At 35.5% G+C, this 17,639-nt stretch overlaps 1 protein-coding gene across 4 annotated transcripts in view; it reads left to right on the top strand.

Moving 5' to 3' along the window:
* FRYL (FRY like transcription coactivator) overlaps nucleotides 1-17,639 on the top strand; it is a 103,651-nt gene that overhangs the window by 43,960 nt on the left and 42,052 nt on the right. For 3 of the 4 annotated variants that reach the window (XM_041118277.1, XM_041118250.1, XM_029998272.2), the window contains 15 exons: nucleotides 447-619; nucleotides 1,091-1,251; nucleotides 1,789-1,899; nucleotides 2,834-2,988; nucleotides 3,234-3,333; nucleotides 4,314-4,482; nucleotides 5,251-5,510; nucleotides 6,422-6,562; nucleotides 8,347-8,515; nucleotides 9,834-9,918; nucleotides 11,631-11,743; nucleotides 14,154-14,304; nucleotides 14,654-14,757; nucleotides 15,301-15,486; nucleotides 17,068-17,272. In XM_041118277.1, coding sequence (XP_040974211.1) covers nucleotides 447-619; nucleotides 1,091-1,251; nucleotides 1,789-1,899; nucleotides 2,834-2,988; nucleotides 3,234-3,333; nucleotides 4,314-4,482; nucleotides 5,251-5,510; nucleotides 6,422-6,562; nucleotides 8,347-8,515; nucleotides 9,834-9,918; nucleotides 11,631-11,743; nucleotides 14,154-14,304; nucleotides 14,654-14,757; nucleotides 15,301-15,486; nucleotides 17,068-17,272 — 2,283 coding nt within the window. The remainder of the gene's footprint in view (nucleotides 1-446; nucleotides 620-1,090; nucleotides 1,252-1,788; nucleotides 1,900-2,833; nucleotides 2,989-3,233; nucleotides 3,334-4,313; nucleotides 4,483-5,250; nucleotides 5,511-6,421; nucleotides 6,563-8,346; nucleotides 8,516-9,833; nucleotides 9,919-11,630; nucleotides 11,744-14,153; nucleotides 14,305-14,653; nucleotides 14,758-15,300; nucleotides 15,487-17,067; nucleotides 17,273-17,639) is intronic. The other variant, XM_029999084.2, reaches the window with a different exon arrangement.

Raw genomic sequence — 17,639 nt, 5'->3', positions numbered from 1 at the left:
ATAGCATGTCATGAAGTACTGAACGTCTTGACTGACTCCCAAAAATCAGTTTGTAATATAGAAATCTATAGTCAAGTAGTAGTAATTATTTTTTCTGGTTTACAAATAGCATGGGTTGGGGGGAGGTGTTGGTTGATTGAGGGTTTTTATTATTATTTTTTAACATTTTAAACATTTATTATTAAATTTTAACATTTATCCCCAATGTAAGAACTAATTCTGTGGAAGGATGAGTGACTTCTGATAGTGATTATTAGTTTGCTTTCACTGGAGCTTTTTATTTAACACTGAAATAGAAGCTGGGTGAAGAAACGAGTTTGAATTAAATATTTGCAGTGTTGAGGTTGTAGGGTTTTTTAAAGAGAAAAAAATAAGGATTGTTTTCAAAAATCATTGTATGTATTTGTCATACTATTTGATTTTTTTTTTTTAATTTTATTTTTAAGTGCAAGTGGTGGCCTTGATAATGAAACACATTCCCTCAACAACACTTTACTTGAGTATGTCGATCTAACAAGACAACTCCTAGAAGCAGAAAATGAAAAGGATTCTGATACATTGAAAGATATCCGATGCCATTTTAGTGCCTTAGTGGCAAATATAATTCAAAATGTTCCAGGTATGTAAAAATGCTTTAATAACTTCTGATGACTGTATTTAATATGCAGTACATTTAAAAAACCAAAACCAAACAAACAAAAACTAAACTAAAATCCACTTTTTAGTTTCAGAATACTTTCATAAAAATAATTCATGCCATCAGTTTTGAATAGAACTTTAGCAGCATGAGTTTTTAAGAGAGATTTTTGGTACTGTTTGGAAGCGTATAAGTAATTTTCTGATTTAGCAAAAGTCTTGTTGGTTTGCAGTGCATTTAAATTCTCTGGACTAATAAATAGCTTATTCTTGTACACTAGTGGCATTAAACAGGACAATAGTAAACCTACATCCAGCTGTTATGATGTTGAAATAATGTGTCTTTACATTGATTTTTCTTTCTATATTCATTCTTCGGGTCTGTTTCTGTTTTATGTACTTTATTTCAAAGAATGACAAGAGGAGTGTGTCTGACTGTGTGCTTTTCTTACAGTACACCAGAGAAGAAGTGTCTTTCCGCAGCAGAGTCTACGCCACAGTCTATTTATGTTGTTCAGTCATTGGGCAGGTCCTTTTAGTATCATGTTTACTCCCCTGGACAGATACAGTGATAGGAACATGCGAATAAACAGACACCAATACTGTGCATTAAAGGTATTTTAGCACTTTCTGAATTTTGGAAACAGATTGTTATGTTAACTTTTCTAATGCAAATTTAACATTTGGGCTTTTTGGATGTGGTTTTCACATCCTTGTTGCCATTCATGACTTAGGTTTTTTCCTCTTCTGCCTACATGTGTATTTATGACAGTTTGGCTTTCTCCATACTGTAAACTATTGCACTTGCTATAGGAATTTCTCAAAATGACTACTAAATGTTCACTTCAGTGACTGTAGTCCTCAGTTGCCTGAGGAGAAAGGCTTTCATGTAAAAGTAAATCAACAATCAAACTGACCTGTTAACTCTTACATATGTCAGCATTTCAGTATTGACAGTTCCTTGTATTTGGGAGTTGAGAAAAATATGTTTTGATAATTTCTTGACTAAGATGTTAAACAGTTTTTTATTAGTCTTGGTCTTCCTCCCTTGACTGAATAGAAGTTAGTTTTCTGATATTTTAATGGACTTGGTAAAAGCACTTCCTGTGTCTGAGTTACTAAAATGTAGTGTTTTTCAATTACTTTCTAAAGGCTATGTCTGCTGTACTGTGTTGTGGGCCTGTTGCAGATAACGTCGGGCTCTCATCTGATGGCTACTTATACAAATGGCTGGATAATATTTTGGATTCACAAGATAAAAAGGTAATACAGGCAATGTCAACGTTGGTTTGCAACTATCAGTGCCTTCAACATATGCTTTAATGAGTTTTGCAGTCAGATTGGCCTAAATGCTTTAGAGTGGCTTAAGCTCAAAGCTGTTTTAGCAGTGCATATTTTTGCACTGTCTTTAGTATGTGTATTCACCCTGTTGAGGAAGGCAGTCCCTAATCACAGTGTAAGAGCAGACAAAACAGAATGGAAGAGGAATGGGCAGAGAGTGAAACACTGTGTATTATTTATAAACTAATCAGCTACGAAGTTGTAGTAATAAACAGATCTTTTAGAAATTTAAAGAAGATAAGATTTTGAATGTGAACTCTTGTGAGACTGTAGAGTCCATTGGGGGTCCTGCAGAGAAGACCAAGCTTTACACCTAAACAGTCAGGCAAGCTTTAGATTTAAAATATAGGGCCTCTATTGCACTAATACTATGACTACATAAAAACACAGCTCCAGTGGGCTGCTTTGATTCAAGAGAATATGCAAGTCTCAACATAGATCTATCCCTTGTGTCCCATTGGAATTCCTGCATATGTTTAAGTGTTTTTCTGTACCTGATGCTTTCAGGTCAGTGTTCAGGTTGTAGTAAGACAAGTGAAAATAGTAAATAGCTCAAGGTAGCCTTGGAACTGAGGAAAAAAAAAAAAGTCAGTAGAGCTATCTAGTTATTTGCTTCAATAATTTATGACTGTGTGCGCAAGTTGAACATTGAACAGTTTGATAGAATTACCTATTATTATTTTAAGCTGTGGTCTCATTGTTTTTAGGTGGAACAAATTTTGTATATTGCAGTTGTTTTTTGGGGTTTTTTGGTTTTTTTTAATTAAATATCTATTTCTCTATTTTATGCCATCTTTGTAAGGTGGTCTTTTTTTCTATATTTATAAATATATATTGGTTCTTTTCTGGAATACAGGTTCACCAGCTAGGCTGTGAGGCAGTCATGCTGCTCTTGGAACTCAATCCTGACCAGAGTAACCTCATGTACTGGGCCGTAGACCGGTGTTACACAGGTTCCAAGCGGGTAGCAGCTGGCTGTTTTAAAGCCATAGCCAGCGTGTTCCAAAACAGGTACTACAATATGTTTTCAAAACTTTGAACTTTCATTTTCAAAGTGTGCTTTCATGTAGAACTGGGTTTTTTCCTCCCCCAAAGGGAAAAGATCACCCCTGGTTATGTGTAGGTGTTACTAGAGAAACTTTTCAAAATGTTATGTTATCCCATACCATATTTCCTGTAAATTAAACTTTAATAAATTCAAATTTTAAAAAGCCAAATGTAATTTTACTTATTTCACACTTGCAATTTTTTCCTAGGGATTACCAGTGTGATACAGTGACCCTCCTGAATCTGATACTATTTAAAGCAGCTGATTCTACTAGGGCTATCTATGAAGTTGCTATGCAACTATTACAGGTTTGTAAGCTAATTTTGATTATTTTTTTTTTTCCCCTTTAAAACAAGAATTGTCCTGTGCATTTAAAAAGAAAAAGTGTTGTCCCTTTAGTAATGAAATACAATGTATAAATTTTTTTTCTTCTCTATTTTAGTACATAGTTAGGCCAGATTGTTACCTGGCACAAATAGGCTTCAGTGGCAGCGTGTCATGTTTTCATGAACTAAGCCCAAAACTTGTATTTGCATAATATCTGCTTTTTCAAGAGACAAAACCTAAATCAAGATTCTTCTGGTTTGGCCCTGAAACAGAGTGGTATATAGCTCCATTTGTCCAAGAGTGCCTCAGAGAGAAGTATGTTGCTTTCTGTCCCTTTACTCTGTCTGCTGGGGTAGCAGTCAGTTTTCTGATTTTTACATTAATACCAAACATTTTTTCATCTATCTGTGTGGAGAGATGATATTGAAAATCTTGTTAGCCATTTAATTTACTTTTGTATATTCCTTTCCGAGGTCATTTGCGGGGTAAGCTTAATCTTACAGGCAGCATTACTGTTTAAAAATAAATAAATAAATCTGTGCTGCTTGTGGCTCAGACCACAAGTCTTGGGGTTTTTTTCAAAGGTTTTTGTTGTCAGCTAAATTCAACAGTAAAGTCCCCACTGAAGTCACACCTCTGTTGATATATCAGCATTCACACCACCCTCCCTTTCAACCCCATCTTTCTTCTCAAGTGAACACCACTGCTTAAGATCAGCCAAAACTGACTTTTAAAGTATCAGACTGCTTTAGCCTCCTTCTGCATCTCTGCCACATCAAAGATTACGTTGCTTCTATCAATGTCTCATAGATGAGCAGAAATTGATATTGTTTGGAAATATATCTGCACAGATAGGAAACATTAAATGAGAGTAGATACGTGAATTGAGAAGGTGATTTTATATAAAGATTTCCATTGTAGCTCTATACTTATCTTCAAATTCTGAATGTTACTGTTGTAGATCTTGGAACCAAAGATGTTCCGTTATGCTCACAAACTGGAAGTTCAGCGGACGGATGGGGTTTTGGGTCAGCCTTCTCCTTTACCACATCTGTATTCTGTGTCGTATTATCAACTGTCAGAAGAATTAGCAAGGACTTATCCTGAACTAACACTTGCTATCTTCTCAGGTATGGTTTTAAAACAAAACAAAAAACTTCAGTGGGTCAAAAGCATTGTACAAAATGTGTAATCCTTATTTTTCAACAATTAATTTATATGTAATTCACTAAAAGCAGGACAACAGACAACAAGGTAACATCATAATGAATGGGGAAAATGGAATTTACTGAGTTACAGTTTTTGTTTACTTGTATTTGAAATATATTCAAGAGGAAACAACATGAATCAAAGATACTTTTACTGACTTTCTAATAGCCATGGAAAAATCACATTAGAGAAATAATTTGCAACTGTTTTTAAAAATGATTCTTCTATTGTTTTTCCTAGTGTTTTCTTGTTTACTGTAGATTGCTTAAAAATATTATTCCATAGCATTTTTAAACAATTACAGAGTAACAACCTCTCACATCAATTAAAAAGCTCCTAGGACTAATATGAGGAAGAAAAAAATTTAAGTGCTTTTTTGCTAAAGTTGGTACATTTTTATATAATCTAGGTTTTCAGTTCCCCGATTAGAGGAATACATGTGTTTGCGTATGCTAATATGGTTTCTTCAACATACTGTTTGTCAGCAGTGTCTTCAATTAGCTCTACTGAAGACTGCAGACTTTTTCATTATGAAATGGCACTAGTCAGCTAATCAAAAATATTACGTCTGTATCAGCATTACTTTATATCAGTATGGTCTACTGGGCTCATGATTGTTGTCATTATTACCAAAACAGTTCTCATTATTGATTTGCAATTCATGCGTGTACCTAATTTTTGAATGACAGAAGTAAGTCAGAGAATCCAAACGGCTCACCCAGCTGGGAGACAGGTGATGCTGCATTATCTGCTGCCATGGATGAACAATATTGAGCTGGTAGACTTGAAACCTTTGCCAACCATTCGTCGGCAAGATGAAGATGAAGAAGATTCTTTGAAAGACAGAGAAATAATGGTGAACAGTAGACGATGGCTACGAGGAGAAGGCTGGGGATCACCACAGGCTACAGCTATGGTTCTGAACAATCTGATGTACATGACAGCAAAGGTAAAACTAATTAAGTGTTCTGTCTTGTTCCAGTGGATTGTTGTGTTCAGGGTGTGAGAAATTCCTGTTCAGAGATAACTGTTACAAAACGTTCAAGAGATGTTGTTCATATTTGTTGAGTTGCTTATGTATACCCAAACTATACCATATAGTTGTGAGGTATTATGATAAATACTTAATATGTAATACAAGCGTTACAGTAATTGTGACATAGTAACAGTATATAACTGTTGTTTTGCAATATAGATGTCTAGCTGGGTAGATAATACCAAGTTGCCTGTATACCTATGATCTCAGAGTGGAGTTTTGGAACCAATCTTGTTGCCAGAGGCTGACAGACCCTCCTCCTTCCTGTGATAGCTACTTCCAACAAAGAAGAAGTATTGGTCAAATGCAGTGCTCCTGCCAATTCTTGATATCTTTGAATCCTACTGATGAGAGATCATGTTTTAAGCTACAAATTAAAAAAATCTTTGCAGCCTGTGATCCGTGGAATTTTATTCAGGATTGTCAGCAACTGGGAGAATGGATCTCTACTAAATTTAGATAGCTTTTTCATTTATACATAATAAACATATAAAAATAGAAATAAATTCACATATAAATAAATATGTGTATACTTATATAATGTATAAAGTTTATATTGTGTATAAATGTATGATATATGCAAATATGTTTAGATATATTTTTATATATTTATAGCTGTAATAGAAAATAGTTATTTCCAGAATGTGTTTATAAAAATGAATATATGTGAAAGCTTCATTCTGGAATGTTAAAATGGCAACAGCTTCTTACAGGATTTATGTCTCCTTTTTCTAGAGCCTGTCCCACTTGGTCAATACAGATCACTTTCAAATACAATGTTTTCTACTGGAGTTTTCAGGAGAGATATTTATTTTGTTTTCTAGTATGGTGATGAAGTGGCTTGGTCAGAGATAGAAAATGTCTGGACTACTTTGGCAGACAGCTGGCCAAAGAATCTGAAAATAATTTTGCACTTCTTGATCAGTATCTGTGGAGTGAACAGTGAACCCAGCCTTTTGCCTTATGTGAGTATGTGATATGTCTCTCCTTAGCGCTATTGATATTCTAAAAACTAGTTGTGTGTCTAGCAGCAAAGATGACCAAACAAAAAATGTGAGGTTGGATTTCTAGTATCAAAATCTGTAGCCCCATATTTTGTGACCACTAAATACTACGAACAAATCAAATTCAGTTCTTTTGTTTGAGTTACTTGTGTTGAAATTTCAGTATCGGTTTCAGTTAAACCCAGCATTCATGGAATGGGTTTGAGAAAGGAAATAAACCAGAAGGGATATCACACCTTAAAGATAGCTGAGGCTTTCTTAAGACAACTCACTGAATATTGGAATTTACTCAGGGTGGTAAGTCTGAAACAGTCCACTACCTGTTTTATCAGTTACGAGTTGTCAAAATTCAGGATACACTAGCTGGGCCATAGACCTTATTTAGTGAGTAAATCATAAAAAATGGAAAAGACTTATTAAAATATCCACATCAGTCTTAGCATTTTTTTGTTCCTTTATCATAAAAAGGAAACTTAAGAGTTTGATGCTAAATTTAGATTAATTTTATTAGGAGTATATACTGAACAACTCCTTGCCATCATAAAATGCAAATCTACTGCAGCAGTTGGTTTCTGTTCGTTAGGAAGAATTAAGATAGTTCCGTAAGTAATATTTTCATTAGAAAATTATTATAGGTTTTGCTAATAGTAAAAAAAAATGGATATGAAGTAAACAATCAGGACCTATAATATTAAGTTCTTACTAAGGACAGCTTAAGTTCTTCATTGATTGGCAGTCATTTCCATTGCAAATCAGGAAATCTAGCTTAATGTTGTAGCCCAAAATCTTTGCGTGTAGGGTTTGAATAAGGTGACAAATTAATTCCACAAATCAAATGCCCTGGATCACTTGCTTACTGTACATCTTAGAGTTCTCTCTAAAGGATGGAAATAAATCACTGAGCAGTAGTGACTCAAGAAAATGTCAGAAAAAAAAATATGAACTTACTGATGTCTACAGTAATCACTGACTAGCATCCATCTGCTGCTGCTTAGCAGTGACCAGGATTATTTTGCTGAAGTAAGACGTAGTGGAGAATCCTTAATTGCTATATGCTCAATCAAATATTGCTATAGTTAGGTGTTTATTCTTATCAGAGTATATAAAGGCCTCGAGCATTTTGGGAATTAAATGTTTTTTCCTATGCTATAATTTAGGATAGTCCTAAAAAGCAGACAGATAATATAGTAAAATAAAGCACCTGTCACACCGTGTAGGGACAGTGTGATTATTCTCACATGACCAAGTATTTAAACACTGCCCCCCCCCCCCCCAAGCCCCCTCAAAACCAATTTTATTTTTTGTCAAAGCATATGTGAGAGCACTGCTGAATAGCATGAGGAAAAATATGATACCTGCTGGAAAAGAACAGAACACAACTATGAAGTATTGAAAAGAAATTATATCAGAATACATTTGCTCCATTGTTGATCTCGGGTGTTGCTAAAACCTTAGTAAGAAAATTGTTTGCTTCTTACATAACTGTCATTGAACTCAGAAGACTTACTTTCTTACTCTTATGTTTCCGATGCTTGCTGCTCTTGAAAGCAATGAAAGCGGTTTTGTTTGCCTTGAGAACTAGAGTAAGTTTCATGTATCCTCGCTTGCAGTGCAGGTAGATACTGATTCAACAAGTTGCTGTATTCAAATCTCTTATTTTCCTTTTTTTTAAATCAAGTCACTGCAATAAAAATTTTATTTATGTACATACTATTTTACATACATATACTTTTTTTTGATGGCAGGTAAAGAAAGTTATTGTTTATTTGGGTAGAGATAAAACAATGCAACTACTAGAAGAGCTGGTGAGTGAACTTCAGCTTACAGATCCTGTCAGTTCAGGAGTCACCCATATGGATAATCCACCATATTACCGCATTACTTCGAGTTACAAAATCCCCTCTGTCACTTCAGGTGAGAATTTCTTAACTTAAACTTTTATTATTGTCAGTGATAACTATGCTATTATCAGTTATAATATTGGAGTTCATGTGTAAATATTCAATTGGAGTACAACGTTCTGTTTCTAAAAACAAATTAAGGTACAAAGTTTGCTTTACAAGATCTGCGGTTTTTGGTGCACCCAGAGTTCTTATTAAAGAACATCAGACAGGTTGACAAGGAACAGGTTTGTATTAATATATGTGTTAGACTTTGTCCGTGTTGAGATCTTACACTGTTTACCCTCACTATATGACTTTTAAGTCAATTCAGTCAAACAACTGGGAAAACTTATCTGATTTTAAATCCATGTAAGTTATATTTCAAGTTCTGTTACAGACACAGGCTGCATCTGTAGGAATTTATTCAAGAGGATTTAAGTACACTTACTTAGAAGAATTTATTTAGAAATAATTAACAATAGATCAATCATCAAAAAAACCCCCACTGAAAATACAGAAAGTGTCTACCTCATGCTTCAAACCAAGAACATGCTGAAAAATGTGGGGAAAAGCTGTCTGGTTTTGGTGAAGCATCTTTCAAAGTAAGCCACAAAAGACATGGATGGTAGGGTATCTAAGCAAGGACTTAGCTTTTGTGCTGCAAAGCTGTCAATGTTACGAAGCAGCCTGGACCTATCATGTAGGGACTATCTGGATCACAAGGTGGGTGCATTGGCACTTGTTCATGAAATTGTTTAAAAAGTATGAAAAAAAAATTATGGGGCTCTTGCACTTAAGTGTAACTGAGAGTAGCAAAATTTGTGGGGAGAGTGCAAAAGTATTTCTGACTGTGGTAAACTATTCAGTGTGATGCTTGCAAGTTTCTCTTAAAAAGAAATTGATAGAAGCTTCACTGCAGGCTGTTAGGTTTTAATCCCTAATCTGTTTGTGGTTTGAATTAACTGCATACCAAAGTCCAACTACATTTTATGGATTACTATAAGGTATAGCATACAGGAAAGAAAGAAATGGGTCTCTAGATCGTGCTTCAAAAACAAGCCTTTCTACTTAATTTACATTGAAGACTCAGAGATTCCTGGAATGGATTCTCCTGATTTTTTCCAGTTAGTGAAATTATGGTAGCAGCTCAGAATCTTTTAGTCTGAACAACAGTTTTTTCTTGGATGTGAAAGTAATTTCTGTGGCTCAGTTTGTATTTGTGCCAGCTGCTGTAGTGTAAACCTGGTTAGGGCTCTTGGCATGGACAAGTAAATAAGGGTCATCATGTAGTGCTTAAGACTGCTTTTCTTTTCTGTTGACCAATCTTTTTCTTTATCCATAATTCACAGGTACCACTTCTAGTAGCAATACAATGGTAGCTCCCACAGATGGCAACCCTGACAGTAAACATGTAAAAGACAATAGTGAAGAGAAGTAAGTATCTCCTCAAAAAACAGTTATTAGTTGAATTACAGGAATTCCTGCTAGTTACTATAAATGTGTGCATCTCAATGGCTCTAGGTATGTCTACATTGCAGGAAATACCTGACTGTAAGTTTTGTAAGTTTTAAGCAACAGAACTGGAATACTATTTGGGATTAACAGTAGCAGCCTTAATTGTAATTTGAACTCGAAAAGCTGTAGAGGAAACTGAATAAATAAAGGGACTAATCCAGGTCAGGCTTTGTATTGCTATAGCTATGTTATTATTGATGCCTAAATTAGCTACTATTACACCGGACTGTATATGTTTACATATGAGAAATTATACTGCAGATACATCAAGGGCAAATGTTATTAGTTTAGTAATGTAGTCAATTCACCAATTGGTTTCCTAGCTTGCTAGAAAGCAACAGTGCCCCTGTGTTGAAAGCTAGTTTCTTCTCCCATTTAGGGTATTTGGATGCCTGGTATCTGTGGCAAGATCCCTTCCAGCTAGCTTTAGAACAGATACCTCCCTCCCTAAGTTTTGAGCTTCTTAAGAACAATCCTTTGGAGAAATTTGCCAGACAGTGGTACCAGTGTGAGGGTGGTGGAAAACAAACAGCTGACATAGACTTAGTCAGGGTGCGGACTCGGAGCTCAACAGTAACTGACTGTGGGCATGCTCTCATTTTGTGTTAAATATGAGATAGCTAATCTCAATGTGAAAAGGGAAGAGGGATTCTATGATTAGTGTGAGAAAAAGTGTGCACAGAAAAAAGTGCACACGTGCTGTTATGGTAGAGTAGCTACTATGCGGTAAATGCACAAACCAGTTTATTTTGTGATGACTTGTTTGAAAGTGGTAGTAATTCTGTTTCCAACATAATTTCCCAGCTGGACACTTTTTTCCTTCCCTAGGATAATTATGTCAGTATAGTTAGATTAGTAAATGTATTGATAGAGACAACCCCAATACTTCAATGAAATGGCGGGGGGGGGCGGGGGGCGGGCTGTGTGACAATAAATCACAGAAGACTATGGAATCTGAGGTGTCATTCAGAATTCAGCCTAGCAAGGCACAGACAAGTATTTGGCTGCTATGGGGGCTGGAGCTGAAGGAACTTGTAAAGTAATGAAGGCAGTTTTGAAAGTCTCTGCGAGTTTTGGCACATGCTGTAGGGTTGTCTAACGCCACCCCAGGGTATATGCTTTTTGATAAGATATACCGTGTAGGCCTTGGACTTGCCAGGAGGAGAGAGTGTTAGCAAATTATGTAGAAACAGCTTGGAAATTGTGCTTTTGGCAGTCCCATTTCTCTGATTTCTTTATAGTTTATCAGATTAGTGAGGTGGGATCTTGGACTCTGTGTGTGTGTATATATATGTCTGTGCCAGATCAAACAGGGTTTTCATTATTTTGCTCAAGAGTGAGAATAACTTACTTAATATATAATGGTAATATTTTAATGTACTTAAATAAAATGATCTAACAGAAATATAATTTATAGTGGATTATCTGCTTGAATCCCCCTTATCTAGCATTGCTACAAGAGGTGTGTCTTATACAGCTGAGAAGCTTTGGCGTCATATTGATTGTCCTTGTAAGATGAAATATTTTTGCATAACACTTAGTTTTGCTGCAATACAGTTTTACTGAGAGACGCTGATTAATTTTTGTCACAGAAATGTCAGTTACTAGTGCTGCTTTATTTGTTCCTACAGTTATGTACATCTAGACATCTACAGTGGGTTGAACAGTAACTTAAACCGCCAGCACCACAGACTAGAATCTCGCTACAGCAGCAGCTCTGGAGGATCATATGAAGAGGAAAAAAGTAATATTTTTATTTAATAATATTCCTATGGATAGAAACCAAAATTTCACAAGTTTTGCTGAAGGTTGTGGAATGTGAGGAAATAGTCATTATCAGTGATTTTTGCACGAACTTATTAAAAAATACGGGTCTTTTACATTCCTCGGTCTTAGTACTGCTATTGAAGTGTAGTATACATTTGATTACAATAGAACGTGCAAGGAAGATAACACACTTTCTTTCCTTCCCTTGTCCTCTGGAATGAGTTGTGAACGTCTTCCCAAATGAAGCAGTTTTACTTTGTATTTTCTTTGCCAGTACCAACACCAAAGATAGATAGATGGTTAGACAGAAGAAACAGGAGAGAGATTAACAGGAGGAACATGACATGAATGAGGAAAAAAATGATGGAAAAGAAGTTAAAAAAAAATAGAAAATTAGAAGTAATTGTGCATTTAAATGATTGCACTCCTTGACCTGTTTAAAAAGAAAAGGCTACAAAACTTTCTGAGAAGCCATAGCAAAGGAAAATACAGCAGGGAGAAGGATCTTGTTGTATACCTCTAATTTTCAAGCTTGTTTTGCAAATATGTTTTGGGTTATTTTTTGTGATCTATGGTCTCTTTTTTCTGAGGTGCAGAGGTAAGGAAAAAGACATAGACATTTCTCCTGAAGCTCCATGTACTTTTGGAGACTTTCTTAACGGAGGCTTATTAACTGTAGCTACTTTTGTACCAGTTCCTAAGATACAAAATCATCATGACAATGCTAGGGAAAGCTAAACAGTTCATGTCATCAGGCAAAAATGAGGACAGTGGTCAAGACAGTAAATGATGGTTACATTAGTGGGTTCTGTATGCTTTGTTAGAGTACTCATTTGACTGAAACTCATTTCAGCTAACAAGCTGTTGGTAATTAAAATTACTTTGTACTTTAACCGTGCATGGGATTATCAGATATATTTCAGTCTGATCCAGCTCATTATAGTGCTCCCACACACTATCTTAGGTTTCACTCAATTTTTTATTGACAGTTGATTTTGCTACGAGGTGTCTGGGTATGGTACAGCACATGATACAGTATTGCCTTTTCCTTACCTTTCTTGTGCTACTGAACAACAGGATGTAAGTTTCTGCATTTTGAGCATTACATGTCAGTATGGAACCTAGTGTGTCCCATGCTGTATCGAAGCAACAGTCTCCCTTAGGATCTGCTTACGTGCTCCTTAATGACTTATTCTTTGCAGACCATAAAGGTTAGAGTGAATATGTGGCTTGCATTGCCTCTTTCAAGAAAGAGGAACATAATGTCCTCTACAGAGCTTGTTGTAAGGGCCGGGCATACTGATGCAGATCTGCTAAACTTTGGGTCAGTGTCAGGTTGGTGGACCTTCTGGGCAGCCAGTGTGTTTATTACTGCTTGGATGGGTGATGTCCAGTATCACAGTTGTGGTCATTTTCATCTTTGTTTGCTATTTGTGATAGCAACACAGAGTATCCTGAAGCAGATGATGATTCACATACTCCATCAGTAATAAGTTTGTCACTTCCAGTCAAGAAGGTGATAATGAGCTGATAACATGTGTGAACTTCTGAAACTTTTGCAGCTATACTTCCAAAAGGACAACTGGTAGAATGACTGAAACACTGAATTGTTGAGGCAGTCTCCTTACTTGTTTGTAGCTTTTACTGATTGTTCTGAAGTCCAAGACATCTCATTTAAAAACAGAAAAATATTTTGGATGTGTAACAGTATACTCTCACACCAAATAGCTGATGTGTTTCTTTCACTTTTGAAGCTTTCTTAATCAAAACCTAAATGTCTTTCTGTGTTTTCTTGACGAATTTGCTGATTTACTGAGCAGTGACTTTTGTCAAGGAGTGGGATTGGGCTATGCTGGTGTAAAGTGGCAAGTTCTGAGTTGCCCCATATATCAGGCTGGCATTATCTGACACGTATAACTGGTGGATTTTTGCTAGCGAGACCTATAAAGAGCTGCTCTTGAGAAATACTTCCTTAGCCTATAATGAAATGAAGCTCTTCAAAATTAGTTCAGTACGATCTTGGGACCCAGCCTTAACTTCCTATCTGACATGAGGTATGAAATTCAAGGAAATTATATTAGATCACTTTGCCTTTTTTTCCTTGTGTGCATCCATGTTCCCTATGTGCATCCATCGTTTTTATGAACCTATTCAACAAATCTTACTCTGTTATGTGTAGCTTCTGTAGAATCATCCTTATCCTAAAAGAAATAACAAAATTTTTTTTTTTTTTTTTTTTTAACTGTGCCCAACTACTACTGTTTATGGCTGGTTCCCCCTCCCGGATCTCAGCTTTTTAAGAATTTAAAAATATTTCTTTAGAAGACTATATAATACAGAAACATATTACATATATATTTCTCTGGTTTAATTATCTATTGTGTTAGGTGATTCAATGCCTCTCTATTCAAACTGGCGGTTGAAAGTGATGGAGCACAATCAAGGAGAGCCTCTACCTTTTCCACCTACTGGAGGTTGCTGGTCACCATTGGTGGATTACTTGCCTGAAACTTCTCCCCCGGGCATGTCTCTTCACAGGTAACTGTTTTAACAGTGCTGATGGCAATTCATTACATTTTAATTTGTGTTGCACAAATATAGTAATTTAAAGATAGGAGATTAAAAGACAGATTTAAAGACAGTAAATAGTGCGTTTGTTTTCTGCAGTTTTACTCACAAGTCTAGCAGTTTAAGATTTCTCAGCCTTTTAATTTGGAGGACTAAAGTTTTTCTGTCTTCATTATGAGCATTCATCTTTTCCCGTGTAATACAACTTTGTGGATTTTTATAGACCTAAGAAAGAATACTGGTTAGTAGCATATTAAGCTCTTTGCAGCTCTTTGTAAGGTTCATGTTACATTCTAACAAATTGTTTTTTTGTTTTTAGATGCAATATAGCAGTGATCCTTTTGACTGACTTGATAGTTGACCACAGCGTAAAGGTGGAATGGGGAGGATACTTGCATCTTTTGCTTCATGCAATTTTTATAGGTAATTCAATTCTTACAGAAATACGTCTAGTAACTTCAGAACTGTAGCTATTTATGTAGCTGTTCTTTTCCACATTTAAATTAACATTTGCCATGGTACTGAAATCTCATTAATTTGTTAATATTTACGATATTTTAAAAAATTCAACTAAATATCTTTCAGCTTGATTAATATGAATATAATTAAGAGGTTTTTTAAGTTGTTTGAAGGCAGTTTCTGTTGGAGCGTCTTTTACCTCTTTCTCCTTGTAGAAGACACAGTAAAATTCAATTTTTTTCTTTGATTCTCTGTGTAGTAATTTTCATACAGAGCACAGATTAAGTTCTTACTGCTGTGTGAGAAACAAGAGAATATATTAAAGTTTGTTAAACTGTATGCTTTTGTTTTTGTATTGAAACACTGAAAAAACATTGTCTAGTGAACTATGTATCTATTATTTGGTAAAGTATAACAGACCAGTTTGAATACTGCTGAGTTTTCAATAATTTAATTCAGCGTGTCCTTTGAATGTAATAAAGCTTTTCCATTTTCCTTTTGTGTTAGGTTTTGACCACTGTCACCCTGAAGTCTACGAGCATTGTAAACAGCTGCTTTTGCATCTACTGATAGTGATGGGATCTGGCAGCAATGTCCAGTCTGTTGCTTCTGTCCTGCTCAGAAACAGAGAGTTCAATGAGTCCAGGGTGCTTACTGTCAAGCAAACTACCCATTTAGATTATACTTTCACAGGTATGCTTTAGATTTATTAAGTGTTGCTTGTTAAAATGACATGGAAAGTTATATTTTCTTCCAGGCATTATTAAAATCTCTGTTATTTGTAATATTTTCCTGAGTCCTTAGCATTAAAATGTATTTCTTCAGATTTTAATTAAGTCAAAATGAATATGGTTCACATTAGCACTTGTGCTCAGTCATCGGAGCAGGGAGCACAGTTGAATGATTAAATAGTAGTGAAAACCACAGAGCGCGCTCTGTGTTTTGGATCTGTAATACAGCAGGTTTTATGATGCCTTTGAAAGTAAAAACCAAGAAGATACATCTCTTACTTGTTAGCAGCAACTTTAAATTTCTGACTTTTGTCAGCTGTAATTGCGTTGTTCAATAGGCTATCAGAATATTCTTTCGAGGTATGACCTTTTAATGTTCACCTTTACATTGCAATATTGTAATTATGCAGGAAACTATATATTTTCTATGTATCTCTTTATGAAAGGAATATTTTGATGGTGTGAGCCTATTGTAGTTTCTGAAGAAATGTGAAACAGTTCGGTTTTTTGAAACCTAGTATTTCATATTATTTCAGTAGGTGGCAGCATATTGCTATACAATGGGTTGGTCCTGTTTTATTCACATCAGAAGTGGTTTTGTCACTAACCAAAAATACTCGTCTGTTTTGTGAATTTGATATTCATTGCAACGAGAAATTAAAAAGTGGGCATAGTGGAAGAATTCTTTTATGTAAACCTATTTGCAGAACTTTACCAGTGCACCTATATGGTGACCTATACACTATTCCTGGTGATTAAGCTAAGGTGATTACATGTATGCATGCCTAGCACAAGGTCAGACAAGCTGATGGTAAATTTTATTGGAACCAGCTAATATGCCAGTCCAAACCCTGTGGGTCTGTAGAGTGAAAATTTGTGGTGGATGTCAGCGAGTCTCAAGCTTATGTACAATTATTACAGTCAAAGGTTCGCGTCCCACTTTTCCTTGCCAGTTTACTTTCTCCCAGCACCTCGTAGATAGATAGAGGTGTAATGTGAGGAGTTACTGCAGTTGTATTTTTATTGCCACGTGATTCTTTACATGGAGAGAAAAATCTTATAGCAGCAAGATTAAGCTAACTTCAGAGAAACTTTGTGCAGCAAGAGGGGCTCTGCTTAGAGTCAATTCGCTAGCTAATACCTAGTGTTCACTGATTTAAAGTGCTGTCAGTTACACTGGGACTGAGTTTTAACAACAACAAAAAAATTATCTGCACAGTATTAGGAAGTAGTTTATATCATTTGTCTCCACTTATTAAGATGAGATGCTTCAGAAACCACTAAGCTCTCATATTACCAATACAAAATCAAACATAATACAGTGGTTTTGAAAAGGGATCTAGCAGTTGCTTATTAAGGGTCCAGTCATGTGAAGACTTTGCATATATCAGACTTGTTGATTTCATTGAAATTATTGCATCCATTAAATTATTCTCATTATGTTTGCTAAGTTATTGATTTTTTGAGGACTATTTTTTCTTTTTATATATTTAATATTAACTGTCAACTTAAGAGTGCATAATCATCTTGTTTCTTATGTCAGCAGGTGTTCATGATTTTATACCTGATTACCAGCCCTCCCCAATGACAGACTCAGGGCTTAGTTCAAGTTCTACCTCTTCTAGCATCAGTTTAGGAAATACAAGTGCTGCCATTTCTCATCTGCACACCACAATCCTCAATGAGGTTGATATTTCAGTAGAGCAGGATGAAAAAGTGAAAACTCTCATAGAATTTATTACCTCAAGGTAAGATTTCAATTTTCATTTTTGTCGAGACATGTATTTCGTGGAAATATGGCAAAAGCCTTACTGTTTGGCATCACGTTGTCTGATTTTGTCTCTGTTTTATCAACAGTAAGAGATAGTTTAATCCTGAAGTGTTTTTAAATTATACAGCCTATGAACAACTCTAACTTTCCAACAATTTCAGAGAATTTTGGCCACCCTTTTGTGTCCTGAGTGTTTAAAAGTCTTTTTCCATGTTCTACACAGGTCTGTTATCTTTGCTTGCCACACAGTTTATAAAATTCCCTTTTTCCCTCTAAAGGTTTAGGGCTGGAATACATAAAGATAATTAGGGAGCTGCAAGATTTGTGTGGAGTTTATGGATTAC

The sequence above is a fragment of the Aquila chrysaetos genome, chromosome 1 (assembly GCF_900496995.4).
Source record: "Aquila chrysaetos chrysaetos chromosome 1, bAquChr1.4, whole genome shotgun sequence".
Lineage (NCBI taxonomy): Eukaryota > Metazoa > Chordata > Aves > Accipitriformes > Accipitridae > Aquila > Aquila chrysaetos.
Note: the sequence above shows the minus strand (reverse complement) of the source record. Positions and strands in the feature narration are given on the sequence as shown.